Source organism: Varroa jacobsoni, unplaced genomic scaffold (genome assembly GCF_002532875.2).
Source record: "Varroa jacobsoni isolate VJ856 unplaced genomic scaffold, vjacob_1.0 scaffold_947, whole genome shotgun sequence".
NCBI classification, from domain to species: domain Eukaryota; kingdom Metazoa; phylum Arthropoda; class Arachnida; order Mesostigmata; family Varroidae; genus Varroa; species Varroa jacobsoni.
Window position 1 is genome coordinate 29,448 of NW_019213849.1, and position 20,267 is coordinate 49,714.

The window sequence follows — 20,267 nt, forward strand, 5'->3', positions numbered from 1 at the left end:
AACGCAAGCAACTTCTGGCGTTGGCACGTCAGGCAGTATTTGTCACACTTCAACATTCGCCACGTAAGAACCGTTGTACCTGATTTGGAAACGAATCCATTCCATCGTGCCGGTCGCTTCGGCCTGGAGAGTAGCAGCAATATATAATAGCAGTTGGACTTGCTTGACTTTTCCCACGTTCTCACGTTCTCATCCGTAATCGATGTCGCAGCATAAAGACCGTTCTCAATAGACTCCTAACTATCTTGAAAATTCATAAACGGGCCGTCGAGTTTTACTCAGTACCTAGTTTCCGTAAGCATTCTGCAGCATACTGTCAGTGTAGTTTTATTTACACACAAAACCTATTGTTACATATACAAAAAAACTACAGAACGCTCAATACAATTTCGCTAGGAAACTATAGATCGTATCAGATTGTTCTTGTCTTTTTGCCAAAACAAATGTGGATCATTAAAACGGTCGTAAACGATCATCCACTGATGCAAATTCAAGCGACTAATTTATTTCTGATTTAAAAGTGTATGTATATATAATCTAAAATGCGTGCAAAAAAGTTTTGTTGGAAGTAAACTAAGGTGCCTTTAGCAAGAACTGTTACTTAATAAGCAAAAGGTAACACCGCGGTCGTAATCAGCACAGTACTGTGGTAAAGCCTCAGCCTTATTTTATGGGGAGATGTTTTAAGGTATTTAGTGTTGGATTAATGGTATGTATATAGACATATATATATGTATGTATATATATATCTATATGATTACGTGTTCTTTCAGGTACAGGACAAGGGTTGGTCAATATTCAAATTGGGGGAAGGCAGAACAAGAACTACAGAAATTTGTACTTTAAAAATCAAAGGAAACCCGACGAGCCAATGTTAACTTCTAGTGAAGACGAAACGGATACTGAGACAGATGAAACTGGAGATGATCCACGTCATCAAAGCCGACGATCTCTATTAAGAATGCCATTTAAAGTCTTGCGCGGAGTTACGTTGGGTCGTGGAGATGATGGTACCCTTGCCTTCAACGTTAATCTTGGGTAAAATGAAAGATATTTTTTTTCTGCTAGCAGGTGAAATCCTAATAGTAAAACAATAATACAGGAAAATGGAAGTCAGAAATAGGCCTCACGTGTACCTCCGGAAAGATACCCAAACCAATTCGATCACCAATGATAGGCTACGTGTGTCTGCGTTATTCGAGAGTATAACAATCAAAAGGAAACAAGACGGAGAGTGGTAAGGATGGACATTTAGCAGTGATTTTTTGTACTTGCTATTCAAGAGTGTGGAGCACATACATAGTTGGGTGATGTGGTGGTAAAGTTTAAATTAGGAGGTACTGCTGTGCGCGATAGGCCAGGGTAATGTGATGACCTATAACTCATTTGATCCATTTTTTTTGACTTGCGCGTACAATACAACTTTTGCATAACTGAGAGCTTTTAATCCTGGTGAATTCCATGGTTCCAGGTACTTATAAAATTATCTAGGAACATGATAAAAATATTCAGAATGCCTCAGATACGGCCATTACACATCGAAACCGTACATAAGCAACTAAAATAAAGATATAAAATAAACCTAGGAAGTTCCAAATGTATTAATTCCTGCACCGTTATCCAGCAGTGATTCGATTATGAAATCTCTATCTTTTGAGAGAGAGAGAGTGAGAGAGAAAGCGGTAAGTAATGCAATAGTTTTTGGGGCGTTTGCGAATCGTAGATTTTTTTAATGTTTGGTTACTTTTTTTACGTGAGCAAGCCCAATATCGTATTAAGGGTTTCTTCCAGTAGTGTCGTCGGGATAAGTCTTTTACAGACTTATGAAACGACATGGTGAGTATATGCTAAGGTAAACATTTTCAAAAGCAGAAATATAAATCAGCGATAGCCATATGTTTATGATTACCATGGCACTACACCGGAAAAGATGCACATAAACCAGCCAGACTGTGCAACGTAATTGTCGCGTTATTTATGCGGGTGACGTAGTACATGACAAACAGTACACGACATATGTTTATTTGCTTGGCGCCTTCCTTACCTATGGCCAATAAGCAGATATAATGAATGACATGATATAAGAACCTTGGTCTCAAAAATAATAGACAAATGTGGACAAATATAAACGTATGAGCAATCAAAATCAGCAGAACAGGTGTAATTAACAAAAGGCGAATTCTGTAAACAAAATTCTGCCTTTTGCTAACTAGTAGAAGGCAAAACCGGTTTTTCAATAAAAATACCTCTGCAGTTGATTATATCGATCTGAATTAGCTATTGGGAGCATAGTCTTTGGACGTCCGATGGGAAACCTGTCTAGGTTACAATGCGACGCTATTGGAGCAGGTTATAACGATCATAAACGTTCCTAGAACCGCAACCTACTCGTTCGCATGGTAAGTTGCACCGCGGAAAGCCTACCGTACACATCCTGGCTCCAGTTCAGCGTTAGATTATAAAAAGAGAGCTGTACTTAATATTAAAATAGTAGGATGTGTAGAATTCCTAACCTGTCGGTAGCGATAATTGAAGTAAAAAAGGCATGGCTTACTTCTACCGCGAGCGCGAGGTCAAGTCGGCTATTTTGAAGTTATCATCTGAACTACAACCCAGACTTTAACGACTACCTTGTCGAGGATTCACTGCAGCTCTTAATTGAAGGGACGTCTGACGATGACTGACCACTTCATCGATAGTAACAACTTTAATCAGAAGTGGTACTGATGCTTCCCTTGGGACATAGCCGAAACGTAATAGGTATTTAAAAAATAAAACAAGTTTATAAATACGTTACACTAAGAAAAATATGCTTCCACTACATTAATCTAAAGGCTATAAGTTACATAAAGTTTCAACAATCAATGATAATGGAACAAATGAAAGATGTACAACCCAAATTAAATCAAAAAATATTTTACTTACAGAAAAATATTTTCGGCGAGCTCAAACTATTGATAATAAAATCATGACATGGCCATGATAAAACTAGGGCCGTCGCCGTATGATAGATCCAAAAACAATTATTATTGTAAAGTATCAATTTTTTTTGTGTGTAAGACGTTTTGAGCTGTTCGATTTTTTCAATCGAACAATCTAAGATAGAGCGTTCAAACACAAATATTGTGTCACCCACAACCACCATTAAAAGTAATTAAATTATCGGAGCACGTGCTAACTGTATTGAGTTGAATATCTGTTAAAGCATTTGCTGGAATATTAAAAGACTTTGGTTAGCTATTTACATACCTATTTATGTTAATCGCAAACACGAAATAATCTTGTTATATAATTAATGGCTTTAGCTAGCGAAGATTGCACGAACCGTATTAAAAACGGTTTTCTGACAAGGTGCTTTCCGAGGAGGAAGATGGTTGTTTAATCAATATCGACGCTGTGGACAAAACTGCAACCCAGAAAGGAGTCCATCAATTTTCTTGATTTAGCTGCTATCCTATTTATCGATAATGCCTAAAATATATATGCATGCATCATTCGTTAGCGAGTTGCCAGCGTTAACAAGCTATGAAGTAGATGCTAATTGAGGAGTAAGAGATCATAAGCACTTCCTCTCGCTCTCAGGTTCCAAAAGTAGTCCAGCAATCCGTACCTGATGTTTCTGTGAAACAATATGAGCTAGAAATGTGAGTTTCATTCATTTTGCCTTATACATTGGCAATTATAAGCAGTGGTGCAAACAATACCTTACACAATGCTTCACTACAAACTAAAATTTCCTACTGTAAACAAAAAAACGTAAAGGCTGCTCAGTCTAGACGTGAGGCTTTTTATAATTTAACAATCCATCGTAATTTAATAAGTCTAAGCCGCAAAGCTTAGAAGTCAGAATTTTTAGTCACCTAATATACACGTATCATGTTTTCCATAAATGTTAACTATTTGATTGAACATACTACCGAGTTATGCATGCAACAGTGAAAATAGTTACACGGTAGCTGCGCAAAGATATCATAGTGTGCTGAGATTATATCCGACATTTCTTTAAAGGATGCATTTATTTTTTATACTCTTTCCTTATCATATTTGAATACAGGTATTGCAGGAAAAGCAACTGAATAGTGACAGCTCGTTAACAATGTCCACACCAATACCTATGCATTTGCGAACATCTGTCTGCGGGAGTTAGGCTGTTTTGGATACGTAATACGGTACACAAAAACTCTACAGCTCTGCGCTATAGCTTTCCTTTTGCGCTTGGCTGGCGGCTGAACCTTTACAATATGGCGGGCTGGATTCATAGAGGCTAAGCATATTTGTACGAGCGTTGGTTATTAGTTGAAAGAACAGTTCTGCCGCTTTCGTTTACGCTTTAGAATAGAACACGATTAGCGAGGAAGCAGGGAAGATTTCTTATGTCCGTGAAATCCACATCATTACTCGACACATAAAGGATCTGGAAGTTTCCCTTGTGTGCAGTCCGAACTGCAAGGAAGATGCATTACTATTCACACGCTAACTTCAAGCATATGTTTTCTCCGCCATCACTATTGCTTCAACCGAACCGAATACACAATTCCCGATAGTACGATCACCAGAGGAATTCTTAACATATGCCCGAGTTTAGTGGTTCATTTAAATGCTCAGTTAATCTCGTTCGTAACGCTACTCGCGTTCGGAGTAAACAGTATATCCGGAGTGCAAGGTGATTTGCATGAGAAATTTTCTTCCGAGTAAGTGGACGAACCATATGTTTTTACCATCGTGTGTTAATGATGATTAAGATGAAGTGTCTTGATTTTTTTTGGGTGTAAACATGAAGCCTCTGGTAATGAACCGTGTCAACTCACACACGCCAATTCGGCTGATTATTTTTTGTGAATGACTGACGTCCTTGTACTACCAAAATGGTTAAAAGAGTTTCAAAGACTGGTGAGGTTAGTCAAGGTTAGCTTAAAATCTAGTTTTCTTCAAATATTTCAAACTATGCTTCGACCCTTTATGCGACTTCATTATTGCTAAATTCATATATTACCAAGTCGTATATGTTTCCTTATAAAAGGCTTAACTTTCTGTTAGAAAGTTATTCAAATTTAAAAAGTTATCAAAATTTTGTTAGAATTTTGATTTTGTGTCTATTGGAGAAGATAATAACGAACCACGCATCAAAATTAGCATGACAGTTCAATTGATTCCATACCTGACACTGTGTTTAAACTTTTGCAAAGTGTTCTTGAAAATCGGAGCAATGTCCTAAGGCTGAGAAATAATACTGATTAAGCGGTGGTATTCATAGTAATCCGGTAGTAAAGTTCATGGTATAAAATCGACTCTTTAAAAGGTATATGTGCTAATTTTATCCATAGATAGTTTTCGATATAACTAAAAATGTTCATATTTTTTCATGACTGATCTTTTCTGAACAGAATCAAGAAGATTGAAAGTGGAAGAATTCGATCATTAATAAGAACGTAAGCAGCCCCCTATGAGTGTTTGAATAAGCTTGCTGTTTTTCCTCACCATACCTCTGTTCTGACTCACGGTCCATAGCAAATAATACTCAAAATCTAGCTTGACATGCGTGAGCAACTTCGGTACGTTATCAATTTAACAGCTGCAAGGTTTCATTGGAATTAAGCTAACTCACAGTGGACGCACGTTACACATCACAATTAAGCTTCAACTATTGCTACGGACGAAAATTATTGCATAAATGCTCTGGCAAGGTGACATGGACACACGGATAGAACTAGAAAAATGACAGAATCATTATTATAAGACCGTCCTGCTTTACAGCCCAAGCATATGGCACAAGTCGTACTTAATAATGTTATCTGAGTTGCGTTCGCCGTATGCACTTATCAGTAGCAGACGAAAAATGCGATTCAAGGATGTTAAAGGATACAACGTATACATATAGTTTAACTTAATGTCGAATTTTAGTACCGTAAAACTGAATATTCAGACACTGGGCATATTTCAGCGATTTTATTTATGGCAAGATTTTTAAGAGTAAGTGCAGAACATCTTGTGTTATTCGAAAATCCTAAGCGCTTTATACATGAGGAAAATTGATAAGACGTGATCGTGCGGAGGCAATTTGTTTTCGTATGGAGGTAAAAACAAATAAAATGGTTTAGGTTCTACGTCTTCAAGACCAGCCACGAGAGGGGATGCTTATGGCCGTAGCGCATGTAGAAACGTTTTTTCGATAAACATATTTGCTGGTTTTGATTTTTACTTTAAACTTTTAAAGAATGACACAGATGCGCCGAGATAATAAACCAGAACACAATACAGTGGAATGTTAGTCGAATTTAAGTAATTTATTAATAATAATGAATTTTTAAAGGAAATTTTATTGTAATGTTTTGTTATACCTAGAGATAAGGTAGCGACAAGCATTTTAAATCAAAGTGAAATATTTCGCAAAAGCTTTTTTGGCAACCTCGAAATAGCGTTGCCTTGTAAGATTAGGTTTCTTCTCAGCATTCTCAACAACTATTACTTGCGAATTTTTTCTGGGTTTATTGTGTGCGTTTATCATTTCCATTTTTTTCACCGCTAACCACATACAATGTATTGAAACAGAAATAAACCACTTAATTTTACTTTAAAATTGAATTGTCCTAAGCCGTTCCATCACCTTTATCCGTATATAAAATTGAGGAGCAATAGAAAAGATCTAAATTCTGTAAATCGGCTTAGAAGTTGGCAGAACCAAACTACACGAAGTAAAGTTTTGGGTGTTGGGGAGGTCATAGATTCAATATCGCGTCAACCACTGAAGTGCCCAGAGACAAGCCAGTAATTTATGAAATCGAAAGGCATGTAAACGACATGCACGTACTGCATTATACATAAATCGGAACTAACTATTGTTTTAGACTGGATTCAGCAGAGAATATAGTGTGTCTACGCCCTGTTTAGAGCCCAGGCTACCACACGTCTTTAGGTTTAGTAGGTAGAGGCGTGATTACTGCACTATCAACGAAGTGGCCCATATAAACTAGGAATTATGCTTTTATGTTGTTTTTTTACTTACTACCAAAACATATTCAAATTTCCAAACGATTTTTTCCTGCTGCATTTGCAGCTGACTAAGACAGAACAATCGGCAGAAATTCAGTTTTAAACAGCATAGATTTACTTTAGAGTCCGCACTGCTTATTTCTGTTGTGCATTTTCCGTTGCATCGTGTGGAAACCTGTTCCTTCTGCAGCCTGATACCCCATTTGCGACGCTGTGCACTGTCAGTTTAAAGCAACCCAAAAGGTTTATCATTTTGTTGATGCTCCATCCAGCGCAAAAATATTAATGCGGATATTGTAGAACTACGTGCCCTCTAGAAACGTAGAACTTTACATAAAATCCGCGAATAACTGACATCCTAGAGGATGTAACGTTTTTGATTTGCAGTGGTTTTCTTTCAGCTAAAGCGTAAGTGCACCAAGTATCCCTGCCTTCTTTGAAAGTTATCTTCTAATGATAACGAAACAAAAAGTCAACTGTACAAATTGCTCTAACTTGACCTAGAATTAGAATAAAAAAGATCTTGGTCTAAAATGATTAGCGGCTGATTAACCATAACCTCGATACTATTAAGGACAGCTGACAATTTATAGAGTGATAATACCCAACATTTTACGTAGGGATTTTTCACCACGCACATCATTCGTTTTTAAAATCCACCAACCTAGAGTGCAATTTCGACAACGAAATGCTAACTGATCTCCTTGTCGATCAGTTCATTTTATATTTTTTTTTATCTCGTATATTGCTGAAAATTTAACTTTAATTTTTGTGAAATCCCCCTCAAACACCATGCCGCTATCAGAGTATTTTTAAATACTGAGGACAGCCTCTGAAGAAATCTAAGCTCACACATTCGGGACCAATTCTAAATAAACCGCTCTTGTACGTAAAAAAATACTTAAAAAAGTACAACTTTTATATTTAATATTATTAGCATTTCATATCTAAATCGGTCCAGCGAAGTTCACGCCGGTATAAGCAAACAGGAAACTTCGTTTAAATCTAAAACTTTTGTAGATAACTATTTACTCCGCACCGGTAAGTGATTTAAATCATACATTCTAATCGGCTCTTAAATAATTTTTCGGGCGCTCAAGTTCATAGATTTTAATGTACCTTTATGTAATGTGGGCGCAATATTCACCAACATGAAGACATTCGTTAACGAGGATTCGATTTAGCAATAATCGACAAAACCATTTTCTCTTGACAAAATTATTGTTTTTCTGTGGCACGAAAACTCTTCTGACACTTATACTTTTGATTTGCAACGTATAAAACTTTTGGACTTTACTAATTCTATCTGCAATAAATAGCTTCCTCTGGAGATTCTTGTATATAACCCGATGTTATAGTATTATCACACCTAAAGGAAGTCGTGTCAATTTGTAGACCAACCTGTTCTTCAATTTTTTATGCTAAACAGGCTGCCATTAAAGCTGCAAGTTTGTGGACTAAGGAATCTTTTTAGTGGGGCTACATCAGACATAACGAAGGTAATTGTGGTTGTAGTTTTGATATATATGTCATGAGCAATATGTGCTATGAGACCGGTAACACAGAAAATGTGTAACTTATTTTTTCTACATTGTGCAAAAAGGTTCAAATAATTGCAGAATTTAATTTTGTGAACCTGATCTCTATCGATTTACTGTTATTAGATTTTTTTAAGCAAAATTTTCGCCTGTATTGCTATAGGTGTCAATCCGTCGTTTGGATTAAGTATTTATGCAAGTGCTCTCTCAGCATTTTTTTCATTGGGCTTTTTTATGACAGAGTCAAAATTGTGTTTTTTATTAGGACGTTTAATTTGTCCTCCGTTGATTTTAACCTTCATCGCCATAAGTGGGCCTTGCGTTCAATAATGGTGCAAATATTTCTATGACTTTGCTCAACTAAGCAGCGCAGTCCTTGTCTGAATAGCTATATCATGATATTTTCCAGATTCCGTACAAAGTATTTATGTCCGAACTTTCCTAAAGACTCGATAAAGCAAATTATTTATCTTCGCAGTTCGTTGTTTAACATTGAGAACTAATCAAATACTTGAACTATGTATATAATCAAATAATCGTCATTGGCCTTTATTGAAATGGGTTAATTAATTCCGACCACTTTTTAGCAAGATTAATATGTTCCAAGCCGTAGAAGCTGTGACTTGAGAAAATCTCAGTACGACACTATCTCCATAGCTATACTTTCGTATAGCTCAATATGGTATAAGTTTACATTCTGTCTGGTGAATGAAATTATACAGTAATACGATGCTATCTTGCACTAACAGTTATATGTTATGAAACCGCAGCTTGACTAGATTTGATACACAATCGAGAACACCCAGTTGGCATGTCTTGAGGTAAAATCTTGGGGAAATTTCTTGTAGTCATAATCCAGGAACGATGACATTGATAAGATTTTTATTATACTGAGACGTTCTCTCGTAAAAAAAACACCTTAAAACGTAAATAGTATGAAACTTTTAGAGCCTTCGAGATGCACACGAATCAGAAATTCACTACACTTTGCATAGCTAGATTCCTTCTTTAGCCAAATAAGATCAATTTCGCATTTTTATCGAAGTTATGTTAAACAATAAAAAAACAAAACAATCGCCCCGTCTTGTTTTGCCTGTCTCAGAGCCTGCCATAGTTTCAATGGCAATTTGAAAGCGAGTTACGTTTTCTAAAACTGTTGCATTGGCATTTCGACCATAAAGACACAGGACGCTGTCGATGCTGATTTTACGCAAATACACAGAAACTGAAAGGTTTATGTGTTTTCAAAATACAACTCAACTTAGTACAAGTGCGTCTGTTTATAATAACTTTTTTGTTCACAAAAAATGTTGTAAATATATGTCAAGTTAAACTAACGCATAACAGTTTCGCATCCTTTCTATTACATTTCATCGTTGGGAACAATGTATCACATGCAATTGCTTTTTCTTTACGACTTTATTGGCATAACGCATCGTTCAAACAAACCAGTAACCTCGTAATCATGACCATATATCAGTACTCATCATGGATAATTATAATTATAAAGACTCTAGTTCTCCACTCAGCACTCAAATAGCATGGAACTCGTGAATGTGCCAGTACTGGAGTCACTCAAAAACTGATTTTATACTTTGCAGCAGAACTTCATGTGGATTTATGGCGTACAAATTATAATCTTTAACCTGTTGAACTTGGCAATAATTATAAAGCATTGTTTCCTCTAGCTATTACCGCGGCCCTCTTTAAAAAGAGAAGCACTCTCCCTTTATTTAGTATTGTTAAATTGCCTAAAATCATGACTAATCCATGTAGTTCCACCTCTGTGGAGATACATGCGCCAGCAATATAAGTGTCTTCAATTGAATTCAATCAGTCCCTGCCTCGTATGTGAGGTGGCGTATGTCTTCTGCCAGATTGCTTTGAAAACTGCAGCCAGGTACTCCGCCGAGAGTTGCGGCATTCATTTTCTTAGGTAGATTGAACAACTCAAAGATCGCAGGGGGTCGACGAGACACCGCACATATACTTCGACATTAATCAAGTCTGATATTTGGAATACCTTATAAGCCCGTTCTATGAGCGTTCACTTTACCTGGCAAAGGTTTATTCTTCGAAACGAGCGATAGTCCCAATGCGACCGTGAGCTCCACTACATCAGGAATGTGTGCCTATAGTTATCCTTATTTGGAAAGAAAATTATTTTCTATTATGGTTGTGTTGTTCATTGCAAACATATCCATGACAGGGCTTCCTGCGTCACTAACAAATGTGATTGCAGTACTGCGGTTAGCTACAAAATAATGATGTTCCATCAGCGTATATCAAGGAACTGACGTACTTCTGCATTAGTATTCTGCCACAATAATGCGAGCACCAGAAAAAGAGTAAGCCACGGCCATTGACGTTCTTCTCTATGAGGGTCAGTGTCCACTTTATTATTTGCTCGCACATACACCGCCACACGCTATATTTTTGTGCCACACAGAAAAATGACGATGTGCCCTGTAAGGGACAGGGTTAAGCCTTCTACTCCATAATCCTAAAGCAGCGAGAGACTCCGCCGTAGAGAGGGTTAGTGATTGTTTCGCCAAAGCATCGGACGGAGTAAAATCCCGGTAAGTCGAATGGATCTGTTACCCAGATTTCCGTCAACACTGCAATATCCAGTATATTCCAGATATGTGGTGCAAGCAGCACCAATGTAAAGGAACCTTGCAGTTTTACTGGACTATCTCTAGCGTTCCTCACGACTCTGATTTCAGCATCTCCTTTAGGAGGGTGCTCGACACTAGCTGTAAGGTTTAAAGCTGCTATTCTTAGTTGTAGTCTGTGTTTTCAGCGCACTCAGGGCCTGTCGCCTAAGTCTTTGGTCGTCGGCGAGGGCCGAAGCTGCGGCAGACCCATTGTGAGTCACGACACATTATTACACCTTTTTGCCGTATTTAAACCTTTAAAATACATGCTGCTCTGTATATTGAACGATATTACAAACGAGGACGTCACATGGAACATACTAACCTTGAAAAATATTTTTTAGCAAAGCCACTCGTATGGAAAATCTTACCAGTAGGTACTACCAGATTGAAATCTATGTAGTAGCAATTTTTTCATCTAAAAAAGTACGCAGCGTTTCATGCAAAATCTACCAACAAATTAATCATTTATATATTCACACGTTGTCTCTATAATCATTTCTTAATTCCCAAGGACCATATTTAATCCTGTTTAGCCAGAAATGTTTAATCCTAGTGTTGTAAAAGTCCTCCAGCAAATTTTTATGGCTCTTTTGATTGCCAAATGTATGATTGAAAAGGGTGGCAATGCGTTGAGGCGCACTTTGAATTTATATTAGCATATAGGTGCAAAAGTGTCTTCCACTCAAACCTTTTAAGGGTGATTAAAGCGACTTCTACTAGCTGTTTGCCGTTGTCGTAGAAGATGACTTGTTTCCCGTCCTTTTTTATTGTTTACTCGATGCAACTGGGTCAAATACAAATATTTGTCTTGCTTTTCTCAAGCATTTCATAGTATATGAAGCTATGCTACTTCCGATCATACGCAAATCCTACTGTTTTCCGCATGGAGAACTAACTTAACTCGGGGCTTACTCGCCAAAACGTAAAATTACATGACCAAGAAATGTCTTATGCAATAATTACATTGCCACCAGATATGTGGCACCGTCTTGTTGGAATCTTCGAAATCTATGGCATCCATTCGAGGCACAGGAAGCTGATTTACCATGCCCTGATATTGCTCATCAGCGACTGCTTGTGCATCTGCGGCAGCGTTTTTGAAGAAAAATGGTTTAATAACCCGTATGAATAACACATTTGAGATGCACTTTTTTCATTTAAAACATATGGGATTTTGTCACTGCAATTTCGACAGTTTTACTTGTCTGGAATCTACCACCATGGAAATTGGCTTTGTTGCTGCAGATGGTTTTGTTGAAAAACTTTTGTTGACTCGCTGTAAGTTCAGGTGCTCAATTGATGAATTGTCTTTGCTGTGCAGGGCTTCTAGACCTGAATCATTTACTTAGCTAAATTCTGTAGACATGCATGAAAGATATGCATTTTCATGCATGCCTACAAAGCATCCCTCAAACGCTGCATAGTGCTTCTTAACATAACGCATTCCCGGAAACAATATCGAACCGATTTTTTCAGATTCAGCGCAAAAATTTAACGAAATTCCAGACGTGTTCTATTCAACAAGCTAGACGAGCACGTGTCGGTTATTTAACATCAATAATCAGGCCCGGTTCAAAAAAACCGGGAAATCTTCGATAGCTTGCTTCATGGCTGATGCACTTAAAGCATTTTGTGTACTAAACCTTCAATGACACTTGTAAATCGTAGCAGTGAAATTTTTGCCTTTTCTGGAATAATGTTTAACAATAAGTGTTCATTATTGCCTTGAGTAACGATTCGTCTTTTAAAAATAGCGAACTTATTACTATTTAACTATCACTATGGCTTCATTATTATAGCAGACAGCACAAATGGCGCCAAATTTAGGTTTTGCGCTCTTACTAGGACATCCAAAAACTACCCTTACTTTTTGTTCGACCTAATTATTCCCCTAGCAAAGAATTTTGCGGCCATTCTTCGGGAATCAGCTGTCGTGTATTACATAACATAGCAATTTTAGATTTGGGCCGATTGTTATTTTTGTATTCAAGGGCAAACTCGCTAGTACATACAGCGGCTTAGGCCACATTACATAAAAAAAAAACGCTGCTCTTGCTATTGTTCTATTGCATACCGATTAACTGTCTACTAACATAAACAAAATTGTTATTTTGCATGTTGTTATTTGATTCGAGAGCAATTCTGATTAGGAGTTTAGTCTCCAAAGAAGTTACAAGCATGGAGGGTACATCTTAAAATGCGTTTTAGAGAGATCAATTTTTAATGAAAAACGAAGAACTCATCTAGAATTATAGATATACAATAATGCAACGAGAAATACAAAGATCATCGCTAGTCGAGTTGCACGAGAAAGAATAAGCATACGACAAATAGTCGTTTTCCTCGGTCTTTCTAGAACCTGTCAACAATTTCTGGGTTGAAAAACATTTTCATCAATGTAAGAAGTTCAATGAATTAGTCTAGCGCCACACCTCTAGTGTGAAAATTGATGATTTTCGTTAGCCGTGTACTATAAAACTCTTCTTAAAGCGACAATCCTAGAAACTTATATATATATATATATATATATATATATACATTTTATACTAATGGCGAACTATACAACTAGACAATCGAGGCTAACTGTTACCTTAGACTCCTTTGCTTATCTTATACTATAATAATAATAACTTTCTATACTCAATAAAATATAGTGTGAAGCTAGCAGTTCCACATCGCTCTTGGTATGGTATGTGCTTATGGCAATATGTAATAATACTTAATAATAATATGCGTTTCCATCTTTCCAATCATGACTTAGAAACTAGTGTAGAACAATGGTTTGCTTCGTTACAGGCTGCCTACAGATGCAGATACCTAATAATTAATTTCACCTTATTCAATTTCTCAGTATCGATGCTTATCGATTACAGTTTAATATAGTTTACTGTTGTAGTTTGTGTGTATGAAAAGAAATTGTACACTGCACAATATAACAGTAACTGGTATTAACTTGGTGCTGGGGACTCGTATTATACCAAGACACGTCAAAAAAATTACAGTAATGGCGCCACACGAACGAGCCCCATGCCGGTAGATTGAGATACCGAGGAGGACTGTCCTGGCAGAAGGTTCTTAGCGAGGAAATTCAACGCGAGTAACCTGCCGCACTCTTTCAGCACAGCAAGGACCTTAAATCTCTTGGGTATCTATAGTGATGCCGGTGAATGACCACAAAACCATGTTACGTGGGCGCAACTTACAATTACAGAAGTGTACTGTTGGCAACGCATGTCGAAGGAGTCCATGAAACATGTGAACAGTTGTCTAAAGGGATCCTCATTTATACTACAGAGAGCAGTTCGACACTCTTGAAGCGTTGTACGCCACGAGTGAGCAAAAGTAGAATAGGTAAAATGTGTTTAAAATAAAAACGGGAGGAGAGCACATTTATGAGCATTTTTCTCCAACTAAATAGAGGTATAGGGTGGTACAGTATTATGTTCAGAGGACCTCGAAAAAGAACAACGCAAACGCAGATTCTAAAAAAAAATAGATCTAAAAGAAGATATACTCCAGTTGTCATTCCCTTGCAACACAAAATACATAAATACCAAAGTTGTAAATTAAACTTTGGTGTTTCTGTTTTTGCATATATAAATTGCAAAAAAAAACTTGGAAATTAATTAATTTGCAAGGCTTTTTATTTAAAAGGGGCATATTGTCATATTGTATAGTGAGTAAGAAATATATTTTTAACGCAAGAACAACAAATAATCTATATCAAACTTATAACAAATAACTTATCAGAAGACAGGCATATTAATGTGCTCTCACGCTATTATATCTACTTAGCGAGCTGTTTTCAAGTTACAGTGTTCCTGTAAAGCGGAGGTGAAATTACAAGGTTCTAATTCAAGTAAAAGTGATAACTCTGTGTTGACTCAGACATTATTTTCAGACTGTCCATCAAGTGATGTTGAAAGCAGTCTATGGCTTGAAATAGCGAAGGATGTGTAGTAAAGAACGCATAAAACCACGTGAATACAAAAATCGAACACGTATGTGTAGGAGCTTCTAGGTCGGCTAGAACGACCTCTGCTTTGCCTCGTTCGATATGAACTCACTATGGATACAGTCAGCTAGATGTGTTTCAAAACATAGCGTAGGTCAGCTAAAAGCATTTAGGCACGAAAAAATAGATTTACCACCCAGTGAGAAAGGTAATATAGCTAGCTGAAGATAGTTAGGCTAAATCAAACAATGAACATCTATTCTACTAGCTAGTTAATTCTTCATTTTTAATTAATATGGCGATCATGATAATTACTACCTTCATCAGAAGTACAAGCTAATCGAGTTACAGGTTAATTTATAATTCCAGTTATCTGGACCACCCCTTTATCATGAGAAAAACTATATGAAGTAAACCGCTTATCTAGTTAGCAAGCTTTTCGTGGCCGAAAGTACAATAGCCTGGATATGATTTTCGTACTATAAAAGTAAATAAGATTTTTTAGATAAAACAAATGGACATGTCGGTTTTTATTTACCTGTCTCTACTATGAATCAACGGCGTAGCTTTCGAAAAAATAATGGCTGGATAACGAGTGATATTATTATTATATTGATTCAAGTGAGAACAAGGTGCACCACCTGGGACAAGAGGCAGCAACGTTATTTTGAATGTATATTTAAAATTTTAATATAATAGCCGGCCCAAAATGGCCGTGCATCACGGTTAATTCAACTCATTGCACTATTAACGGTTAAATCCTTCGCTTTGAATAATATGTTACTCAAAGCGAAGGACGTCGAAAGTAAGATTTCCTAGATCTAAAGATGCACAGGGCGCGTAAATAGCTTCGCTTTTTTTTTTTACTGTAATTACAATAGACACATTTTATTGGGTACCATCGAATGATGTACACTGGGACACAACCGTAACGATGCGTTGTTAGGCGATACTTTGATTACCGAATTAATTAAGCCATTCGAAATGAAAGCAAACAGCTTAAGCCATTGCCACACCGGCCACGAATAGCTCGCAGTTGGAAAATATTTCCCGTATTTTATACTATTTTAACTACCTTGCTTAATGGTATGAAATCAAACGTCCTAGATAGCGCATAACATTTGGTACGTCAAATCAAATAAAGGCCAAACGACCCACCTTTTAGCATATCAATAAATTGACGTTTGTATTAGACGATTTACTAGGGTTTTATTACTTGGTTAAAATAATTTTTTTTTATAATATTAGACTATCCAGAGTGTATTCGAGTGACGGCATCGGAATAGCAGATAAAGATAAGCTGGAAATCACAGTTTACTAAAGGCTGCTCCATCAGAGGAGTGATTCTCGTCGCTGGGAATATCTTCGAAACTCATATTAGAAAATGCAGCCGAGCTGATTCTTTCAGGCCTTTTCCCTGAGCTTTTCTTGCCTCTCTTTTTACCTGCAGAAATTTAGCATTCGAAAGTAGATCCACTAACTTAGTATCTGGCTGTCTATATATCTAGTGTCCTTCATGTATCAATTTGCATTTTTAGATGACATTTCGTTATATTACATCGCACTATTAGATTACTATATTTAGCCGAAGAACGTACGGCGATATCTAAACACATATACGCGGAGGATCAGATTTTGAGATAATGCTACTGTTTGAGCCTGCTGAAGGCTAGGCGCTTGAACAATCAAAACGTCTAGGCCATCGAGCGTACATTTTGAAAGAAGTGTGGAATAGAATAAGCATGCCACCTGCTGTTAATGAAGAATTTTCCAACTCGCTGACACTTTCCCACAAAGCTTTCCTTGGGAGACATCTCTGCGGTTTTATGCTTAACCTCTCAGCTGAGCCTTATTTCAGTTAAGTCGCCCTTAGCTCGCATTTGGCTGAATAGACCCAGCGTCTATTGGTACGCTATTTTCCGCAGACAGACATTATTTGACCGCTCCTATTCCATAACATAACAATGATGTCTGCCACGGTATAGTGCCATGCCAATTCACTGCTTTGCCAGCGACACCACCAGTCGCTACCGAATTAGCTGAAGCAAAGCTTCAAAGATTAAAAACAACACATTTTCAGAAGCTTTGGGGAAATCATGGTAGTATTATTGCCTAAATAAATGTACTGCCAAAAACGTCTTCTTTGCGATTGCCTATTTGTCTATCTAAGCTATCTTCGAGACACTATTCATATTGAAAGATACGTTTTAACAGCTAGTCGGCCGCCACCACTATGTTCACTCAACAACAACCGTCGAAAACAATATAGGTTGTTCCGAGCTGTGTCTTACTCAGAGGTAAGCTTGGAGCTGTGGCACAACAGTCGTGCAACCTCGCCTCTTTGTTCTGTGTGCCGTAATAAGTACGGATAGTACAAACTGTCAAATCAAAACTACTTGATGTGATCAACCAATATGTATTTGATACGATAGCACAGATATCTCTGCGCTATTGTATTAGATTGCATTTGGTAGTACATTATTGTAGAATATGTTTCTGATCACACATCTAGCAAAATCATAGTTGGACTAAAAGCTATAGTCTACAACCGATTATTTCGGATTTCGTTCTGTAAAAAAGTAAATTTTTTTTACAAGAATCCTATTTATGCTCATAAATACATGATGGCTTTTCCGAATCTTAGTAAAGAGCTTGACGACTCTAACAGACTGCTCAGAGTACAGCAGCCGTTCTGCTAAAATCTTTGAGCAGAATAGAATAAAACACCTTGCGTTTTAAAAGGCGTTAATACTTGACTTTCTCTTGTGACTCATTAAATATCTCTTGAGAAATACATACCGAGGGGAGAGGAGACAAGCAACAACTCGTTTTCTAGGCTAGGATGATCTTTGATGTCCTTTCTGTTTCCTTTGCCTATACCCGAACACCCATATCGGGGTGATACGTCGCCAAATGATTCAGCATTCACACCCAACGCCACTTGCGGACCTGCCTCGAACTGGTTAAATCGAAAAGCAGAAGCAATATTCGTACTGCCGTTTTATCGTATGTTGTTTATAATTCTACTTCACAAGACACGTTCCATTTAAGACACCCATGTTAACAATTACATCTTAGCACTCGTTTTCTTGTTATTTTGAAAATAGTCTCAACAGTTAGCTATTCTCAGATATTCTATTTAACCAAAGTTAAAGTCTTTTTTGAACCGAGCAAGGGACACTAAAAGATCACATGAGCATGAGAGCGGAGTTACAGTGCATTTGCAATATGAGTCAAGTGTAGGTAGGCAGAGCACAATGTTGCAGACGAGAAAAACAAGTTTCTAAAAGGCACGACCGGTCATGCAAGCCGGAGGAAACAGTAGATTTTTACAAGATCTTCAATTAATCAACCTCTGACTGGATGTTTTATCGTGCAACGGCCACTACGAAGCGCCTAAAAAATAGAATAAATAGTCCACAAAAATATATCCCATTTTTCATTTAAAAACCGACTCAGATTATCTGTTTGCATTGCCTCTCACATTCTAGTTACCTGACAGAGCCTTATGAGACTTGCGGTGCACGTTGATATTTGGGTAAGCCGTTCAAGAGGAAACCCATGACGCATTAAAAAGTCAGACCTCAAAACCAAGTCCAATAAATTAATTGATGAATAGAACAAAAAAAATATACCTTTTTTTTTTTCTAAGAATTACTTAAAAAGGTGACAAAAATCAAATTACAGCAATGAAAAAGTATTGATTGCTTATATCAAACTGATATCAATTTCTAAACCAAGCATTGTCAATGTTAATGTGCGCTTTTATTATTATACTATACCTCAAGCATGGTCGAATTCGGCATCACATGACACTTTTTAGGAACTAACCTTTCGTCCTTGTTTTGGGCTGGCTTTGCTATCGTTGAGTGTGACGACAGTCGTCGGGCCTTTTCGTATCTCCTTAAGTGTATCGCTCTTGACGCCTGCGTTTTCTTTGGCTCCTCCCCCGACAGGAATAACAACCGCACCTCCGCTAGACGACACGAGTGACGGGTCCTTGAAGAGTACAGCTAAAACGTTTGCGCACAAATGAACAATAAACCTCATCGAGAAGAACGGCGGGGAAATTTAATGTGAACATTATTATTATTACTACTACACACAGTGCAATAAATAATTTCAGCGAGATTTAATTGGTTTAATCTCTGTGGTCAGCTTTGTAGTTCCTTGCAGATTTATCAGACGTCTCTCGGTTATTATATCAGTATGTTAATAAGGATGCTGGGCATCATTCTTTAGCAAGCACACTGAAGATTTGAACATTCCAGCCGAAGGGCAGCGTCATGTCATCATACTATTTAGTGTACAGCCGCAATATACTTATGAGTTGTTGGAGCGTGCGGTGATGAATTGGGGGCTCAATAAATATAAAACTTCTGTATTCGCACGCTAAATTATCTACTTTGCCACTTGGTGTCACCTTTTCTTCACATTTAATTAAATACCTCAAGCTATGAAATAAGAATAAATAGAGGACAAAGATGTACCCCGATCCTTGAAAGGCCAAGTGGGAAAAATGAATATATATTTTTGTTTAATTTAGAAATCTCTAATAAATTATGTAAATGGTTAAAACCAAAACATGCGACTAAGTAATCAGCAAAATCCAAATTTTTATGAATATAATAATTTATAGACGATACTAAAATAAACTTTTGTTTTGGGAAACCTATTATAGCTCCGACGCTTCCAGAATCCAAAAAGTACCTCCCGTGTATACACGATATAAGATGTGAGTCAGAGAAAAAAATTGGAAAATCCGCTTACCTCTGCATTCTCATACACTTATATATATATATATATATATATAAGTCTTCTAAACTATTATTATTATTTTCTAACGCATTGACTACTCCTTCATTTTCCGCTGATAATATCGGCTTACGGCTAAAAATCCTTTTATCTACGTTCTAACCTATGTATATAGAGTGCAACTGCCATACACATGATTATCAACTCGCCATTTCATGGTTCGCAACACCATTTCACAGCGAGTAAAACGAATGAAGCCTAATTATCGAATGAAAAAGCAAAAAGAGCTGTGTTTTGACAACCTCGTAACGCCAATTGCGTATGATTTCGTGTATTGCAAGCCTAAACATCTTGTTTGTTTATTTTTAC

At 37.1% G+C, this 20,267-nt stretch overlaps 2 protein-coding genes across 6 annotated transcripts in view; one reads left to right on the top strand and one right to left on the bottom strand.

Moving 5' to 3' along the window:
- The window catches only part of LOC111265245 (uncharacterized), a 22,014-nt gene extending 20,425 nt beyond the window's left edge, over window positions 1-1,589 (top strand). Inside the window, exon 7 of the mRNA XM_022841747.2 lies at window positions 774-1,589. Within this exon, the coding sequence (XP_022697482.1) occupies window positions 774-1,042 (269 nt within the window). The 3' untranslated portion in view covers window positions 1,043-1,589. The remainder of the gene's footprint in view (window positions 1-773) is intronic.
- The window catches only part of LOC111265243 (uncharacterized), a 63,399-nt gene that overhangs the window by 8,551 nt on the left and 34,581 nt on the right, over window positions 1-20,267 (bottom strand). For 2 of the 5 annotated variants that reach the window (XM_022841744.2, XM_022841743.2), the window contains exons 13-15: window positions 18,975-19,156; window positions 17,943-18,102; window positions 16,327-16,587 (exon numbers count right to left, since the gene is read on the bottom strand). In XM_022841744.2, the coding sequence (XP_022697479.1) occupies window positions 16,451-16,587; window positions 17,943-18,102; window positions 18,975-19,156 (479 nt within the window). In that variant the 3' untranslated portion in view covers window positions 16,327-16,450. Of the gene's footprint in view, window positions 1-16,326; window positions 16,588-17,939; window positions 18,103-18,925; window positions 19,157-20,267 lie in introns of those variants that run through there. The other 3 variants (XR_002683343.2, XM_022841745.2, XM_022841746.2) reach the window with 2 other exon arrangements.